At 49.2% G+C, this 6953-nt stretch overlaps 2 protein-coding genes across 2 annotated transcripts; one reads left to right on the top strand and one right to left on the bottom strand.

The window, feature by feature from the left end:
* Positions 1–338: 338 nt before the first annotated feature.
* Positions 339–3373, top strand: UREG_04349 (uncharacterized protein; the record flags this gene model as incomplete). Its single annotated transcript, XM_002544786.1, has 3 exons — positions 339–555; positions 622–3229; positions 3289–3373. The coding sequence occupies 3 exons, from the start codon at positions 339–341 to the stop codon at positions 3371–3373; spliced, it is 2910 nt and encodes a 969-aa protein (XP_002544832.1).
* Positions 3374–4035: 662 nt separating this feature from the next.
* UREG_04348 (uncharacterized protein) lies at positions 4036–4619 on the bottom strand (the record flags this gene model as incomplete). Its single annotated transcript, XM_002544785.1, has 2 exons — positions 4036–4374; positions 4482–4619. 2 exons carry the CDS (start codon positions 4617–4619, stop codon positions 4036–4038), a joined length of 477 nt encoding a protein of 158 aa, XP_002544831.1.
* Positions 4620–6953: the final 2334 nt, after the last annotated feature.

The raw sequence follows: 6953 nt of genomic DNA, 5'->3' as shown, positions 1-6953 counted from the left end.
GAGACAGAGTCCATCGGAATCACTATGGTCAGAATGAAGTCGGGGGCCTTATTATATGATACAGCAGAAATGTTATGGGAATTTTGGAACAAAATATAAGCATATGGGACCAGGATCCCATCTCCTGCCGTACATCTCATAGCTCCATATAAAAAGTAACAAATTTGGTCATGATCTTAGCATATTTCAGCCCAAGAGTGGAAAGCTTGGCAAAGTGTAACTAGTCTGAGGGCCTGCAGCTTAGTTACCTATTCCTCTCCTAAACATCATCTACTCCGTGTGCAAGAGATCAAACACTACAGCTCGCAATGAGATAAACTCCACACCTAAGCGCATCAATGGCGCTGGATGGACCCGGCGGCCATGCGGCCTCCAGCAACCTAGCCCAGTTGGAGGAGCCGTTGCTACCGATATTCAACGTTGAACGAGTTCAACTCGCATTTGATGTTGCGGTTGACTTCGTCGCCGCTCAAGTTGCCAACAACGTCGTGATCCTTGCCCTTGCGACAGGGAGAATATTGAGGATTGATTTAGGCAGCCCAGAAGACATCGATGGTGAGTCCATGTCACGTTACTCCTACATTCAAGCCGGGCGCATGGCTGATATTGCCCTTTCGCTAGATATTGATTTACCCAAAAAGTCATCCGAGATTGGCGTTATTCGTCGCATGTTCCTCGATCCCTCAGCTTCGCATTTGATTATCACCACCACCCTTGGTGAAAATTACTACCTCCACACGCAATCGCGGCAACCCAAGCACCTACCAAGGCTGAAAGGCGTCTCTATTGAGTGTATAGCATGGAACCTGGCGCAGCCGACCGCGTCCACGCGAGAAATTCTAGTCGGCGCAGCAGATGGGAATATCTACGAAGTTTATATTGAACCAGCGACCGAGTTTTACCGCAGAGATGAGAAATATGTGCATTCGGTATATAGGCTTCCCAACATGGCGGTCACGGGGATCTGGGTGGATTCCGTTGCGGATAAACATGAATACCGGCACGTTCTGGTGTCCTCCAATGGGAGAATTTTTTACTTTAGAGGAACGGTGGGCAGGCATGGAAGAGAAGGAGGCGGCCCGCTGTACGCGGATTTGTTCCAGCGGGAAACACCCCTCGTCCACGAACTGTCCTCGGCGTCTTTATCTGCCCCATCTTTGCTGGCTATTCAGCCTGAGCCTCTTGAAGGCTCACACGGAGATGGAATACTTGGCGAAAAGAATTTTGCTTGGCTCTCGTCTCAAGGCGTCTTCCATGGCGCTATTCCGAACTCATCCGGTCCTCCCGAAGTTGGGCATCGCATATTTGATAAGGCGAAAATGATCCCTCGATCAATGCTGCCAGCTACCGAATCTGCTAAAGGTGGTAAAAAGCTTATTCAAGACCCAATTAAGGGTATGACTATGACACAATGGCATATACTTACACTAGTTGAAGGCCGCGTCGTGGCAATCAACCGATTGAGTAATGAGATAGTGTACGATCAAGTTGTGCTCGAACCTGGCACGAGCTCCTTGGGGCTGGTTTCAGATTTGAAGAAGAACACATACTGGCTTTTCACTGGGAAAAAGATATTCGAAATCACTGCCAAGGACGAGGATAGAAACATTTGGAAAATCTTTTTAAAAGAGCAGCAATTTGACGCCGCGCTGCGATATGCACATAGCCCGGCTCAAAAAGACGCTGTTGCTACTGCGTCGGGTGATTACTTAGCCAGAAAGGGCCAGTACCTTGAGGCTGCACACGTTTGGGGGAAAAGCAGCAAGCCTTTTGAAGAAGTCTGTCTAACTTTCATTGACAAAGGCGAGACAGATGCGTTACGAAAATATCTCCTAACCCAATTGACCACCTATAAAAAGCCAGCAGTGATGCAGCGGACAATGATAGCTAGCTGGCTTGTTGAAGTTTTTGTCTCCAAGCTCGACGCTCTAGATGACGCTGTCTTGACCAAGGCCGAACTAGAAGAGGGCACCAATGCAGTGGATGCCAAAAACCAACTCCAACAGGTCAAATCGGAATTCCAGACATTTGTATCGAAATACAAAGCTGATCTAGATCCTAAAACTGTTTATGATATTATCGGGAGTCACGGTCGGGAGGAGGAGCTTCTCTATTTTGCGATTGCGGTCAATGACCATAACTTTGTGTTATCATACTGGGTTCAGCGCGAGAAATGGACAGAAGCTCTAGACGTCCTCAAAAAACAGGCCGATCCAGAAGTCTTCTATAAGTATAGTAGCGTGCTAATGATGCATGTCGCTACTGAGCTCGTCGATATTTTAATGAGACAGACGAATCTCAACCCAGCGAAGCTTATCCCAGCTCTTCTAAGCTACAACAAAGAGACCACAGTCTCCCTTTCCCAAAACCAGGCTGTGCGGTACCTTCACTTTATTATTACCAATCATCCGGACCCTTCTGCAGCCGTCCACAATACGTTGATATCTATATATGCCTCTCACCCTTCGAAATCCGAGGCTGGGTTGCTCACTTACCTCGAGAGTCAATCAATATCTCCTCCGCCGTACGATGCAGATTTCGCGCTCCGATTGTGCATTCAACATGGTCGCGTCCAGTCATGTGTCCACATTTATAGTATGATGGGTCAATATCTTGAAGCTGTACAGCTAGCCCTGAAACACGAGGATATTGAGCTCGCAGCGCTTGTTGCTGATCGACCTGAAGGAAATAATAAACTGCGGAAGAAGCTTTGGCTTCTAGTTGCAGAAAAGAAAATCCATCAACGAGGAACCGGAATTAAAGATGCCATTGAATTTCTGCGCCGGTGCGAATTACTCCGCATTGAAGACCTCATTCCGTTCTTCCCGGATTTTGTGGTTATCGATGACTTCAAAGACGAGATCTGCACAGCACTTGAAGATTATTCGCGTCACATCGATTCCTTGCGGCAAGAAATGGATAATTCAGCTCATGTTGCTGACCAGATTAGGAGGGAGATCGCATCTCTGGGAACTCGCTACGCAATTGTAGAACCGGGTGAGAAATGTTGGATCTGCTCCCTCCCCGTGCTCAGCAGACAATTTTTCGTGTTCCCTTGCCAACATGCATTCCATAGCGATTGCTTGGGAAAGAAGATTATGGCTGCGGCTGGCACAGGGAAGCGAAAACACATCAAGGATTTGCAGGCTGAGATGAGTAAAGGGGCCAATACCGCGGCGAGGAGGGAACAGGTTATTAGAGAGCTGGACGGATTGATTGCTGAGGCATGGTAAGTGCAATTTTTGTTTATTTTTCCGCGGCTTTTCGTAGCGTTGCTAACCGGCATAGTATTTTATGCGGTGACTATGCGATCAAGCAAGTTGATGAACCTTTTATCGGCCCATCGGATAATAAGAATGAATGGGCATTATGAAGCCGCCGCCCGCCTAAATCAGAGCTTTGCGGTCCGTCGTTATAATGCGGAGCGTTTGGATATAAATGCAGACTCCCAGTTCAATGAATGAGTGACGATGCATGGATGAAACTTCTATCAACAGAAGTTGAGTGGCTCTAAACCTGCCATTAGACATACACGGGCAACCCCAGCACTCTCGACGTTTCATCCTCGAAACAAACTCAAATTTCGTGCTCTATTTCAGCTACACGCGGTACCTTATCAACCCTTATCCTCGCAAATTCAGCAACAAGCTCGATCTATTCCACAGGGGAATCCCTTCAGCATCAGCACACTCCCGTTTCGAAACAAAAAACAAAAAAAACAAAGACCAGGGTACCCCATTACTCACACACTGATGCACGATCTCCACGTCCTCTAAACTCACACCAACCCTCCTCATCCCCCTGAGATGCCAATGCGTCTCACTCCTCAAATTCTGCACCATGATGCCGGCCAGCACGACCAGCTCGGTCTCGATGTCATCGATGATGGAGTGGTCGGAGAGATACAAGCCGTACGTGATGTTATAAGAGATCCAGGCAAAGTCCTTGTGGGAGGCGAGTGCATCGTCGATGGAGGTGATGTTATGTTTGTAGATGCGGTCGAGCCATGCTTTGCCGCGGGTGTGGTTGGCGAGGTCACACTGCCAGTCTTGCCTGGGATATTTTTTGTAAGAAGGACTGGGGGAAGAAGGGGGATTTTTTGTTTTGTATGATAGAAGAGGGAGGGGGACATTCTATAACCAACCTGGAGAATGAATAATCCTTATCTTCTTCCCTTTCAATCTTTGAAATGCCAAATACCACTTCCAGCGGTCGACACACGCCGACGATGGGCACGCATTTTACCAGCGCTTCGCGCAGTCGGCGGACAAGCTCCTGGCGCGCTTGCGGGGTGGAGTATTCCGGCTTCGAGATGAGGTAGGTGTATAGCTGGATAGCGAATTCTGGCTGGCCGGAACCAACAAGGGCGGCGATCTAGAGCGTAGGTTAAAAAGAAAAAAAGGAAACGGCCCCGGGAGGGGGACTTTGATATAATATGGGGTTTTTTGAAGGGCTACGAGGTTTTACTGTGGTGGACGTACGGGGATGAAGTACCACCTGTCATCTCCCAGGGTGGCTGAGGGGAATTTGGCTTCGAGGGCTTTGAAGAGGGAGATTGCTTCGTCTGGGGTGCGGTCGGGAGGGTAGGCGGCTTTGTTGGGGGAGGGTGGTTGGGCCATGATATCCGGTAGTTAAGTAGTTGATAAGTCTAGGAGTGAGTGACGGATGATTGTTTGGCGAGCTACTGCTGTGAGAGGTTGAAGAGAATATTAACTGATGGAAGTGAAATAGAAGAACATGAGCTGAGAGGGTTTCTAGTGGTTCCTTGAATCTTTGGTGACTGTTATCCACACTTTTCTTCTGTTTGAGGTTTGATGCTGGCTTGAGCAGTTGATGATGCTACGTTACCCAAAGCTGTAGGAGATGACGAGGACAATATTGCAGAGATAACCTGACGAATTTTCCTACTGTTCAAGAAAAGAGATGGATATGTGACATGCAGTGGTAGCTTGACAGGTGCAAACAGCAGGAAATCCCATCTTGAGAATCGAACGAGGGTGAAGAAACTCATCCTTCAGCCGTTGCCATAACTATCCTGGAACATTCCGAGAGCAACTGGCCAAGTTGACCAGGAAACACGGGAAACACAAAGCTGCAGCAACTCGCTTGACAACGAAAAAGCCAAACAAACAACGTCCGTCGTCGTCGTAACCCCCAGAGGGCCGGGGCCATTGGCTCAACTGGAAAGGGATCCGGATTTCAAGGTTTATAACATGGTGTGATGGAAGGGGAAGAGTGAAGCTCTTGCATCACGCTGTTGGTGATAAAATAGCCCAATAACGGGGGTGGGACGGCTCTTGCATCGTTCATCGGAAGAGGGAAGCATTCCAACCACTCAATCACAGCAGCAGGAGGATATTCGAACCTTGGGGGTTCAATCGACGATCAACACAGCCTGACCCCGCTTGAGCTGATCAAGAATCTCGATTGACAGGTCAGACTCGGAATTGAGTTCTGTGATGGAGGGTGAGGATACAAAGCATGTGGGAAGTCTTCTGGACGATGGCAGGATTATATTCTGATGGCTGGCGTCTCGCTGGGAGGAGAAGCAACAAGTGATCCAACCAAAAGGCGTCAATAACACCCGGCGCTCACGGTCCTGGCACTTGCAGCATTTTATGCAGCGTCAAAGCAACCGTCATTGGCTCAAGAGGGGGATCTTGGGGACGAGATTCCGAGACCCAGTGCATCCAAGCAGATGGCGGTGAGGTTGGAAGCAAAACTGGCCTCACAAAGAAGATACCAGTCAATGGACGAGCAATTGCTGCATGGGCATCGGTGCATACGACGTCCACGCACCGCAGTCCGGCGGGCTTTGATGCAACAGAGTTCTCGTTGCGAGACCTGGTGATTGGACAAAGGGGCTACGCCATCGTGGAAAGCTTGGAGGGCAAAATGAGGGGGAAATGGACAGTTTTGAGGCGCATTTCATGCACGAGCAGGCCGTCTTGTTCATACCGCGGGAAAGAGAATTGGGTCATTAATCCATTTATTAATCTATTCGAGGGACAAGTGACTTGTGTACTATGGGCTTTCAGAGGGCTTAAATTGGGGACAATTTTAATCCTGGTGATCCCGGTCCAGCCGGCGTTCAAGCCGGAGGAACTCGAATTGTCGAATGATTGAGACTGCGGAAGTCTCAGCGTGCCCCGACGGAGGTCGAACGAGCGCTTAACAGGTGTAAATCACTGGTGTTGTCGTGCGCCAGTTGGCTGGGTGCAAGGGCCAGTTTCATGACTTCTCCCTGGTCTTGACGGTGATCGGGATGGAGATCGTTGGAGCTGCGAACTGTCGAGCAAACCTGCTTTTGTTCGAATTCATTATCCAGCCCATATCAATAGTTTCTGGTGTTGTCTCGACTGTTCTCCGATGGCATCATGTGGTACCCGGGGGCCACACTCGCCGTGGCTGATCGCGTCAGGTACCAGAGCAAAGAACGCGGCCGTGGTTGGCTGACTCAGCGCCCTTGCCGGTTTAGGCTAGCGTAAACTTGTCTTTAGCCACCTGCGGTCGCCGCGCTAACTGTGTTTGGTTACAGTCCCGGCGACGGATGCTCACTTGACCGTCTGCAGAGTGCTAAACGGCAGTCCGTGTGGACCCCTTGCCAAGCCACCATTGAGGCAGCCTGCGATTTCCAAAACATTTGCATCGAATGACGAGTCACCAGCAAGGATCACCTGCTCCCTTGCACGCTGGCCACGCTTCCCAACGGATTCTTTTTGGCTTTTTCCCTGGTGAAATCCCGAAACAGCTGCGTCTCCGTATTTTAGTGGTTTTGATTCTGGAGAACAAAGCTTTGTTGATCATAAATGATGGGCGTTGCCGAAACGGATGAGCAGATTAAAATGCGGGGTTGATAAGCGCAATAACCTGGCGTCAAGCAATCATCAGATGACGAAAAAAGGCACTGTGCTGGATCTTCGGGGATAGCGACTGAATTTGAAAATTGGTTG

Source organism: Uncinocarpus reesii, genomic scaffold (assembly GCF_000003515.1).
Source record: "Uncinocarpus reesii 1704 scaffold_2 genomic scaffold, whole genome shotgun sequence".
Taxonomy (NCBI): Eukaryota; Fungi; Ascomycota; class Eurotiomycetes; order Onygenales; family Onygenaceae; genus Uncinocarpus; species Uncinocarpus reesii.
The sequence above is the reverse complement of the archived record's forward strand: the minus strand, read 5'-3'. Positions and strand labels throughout refer to the sequence as shown.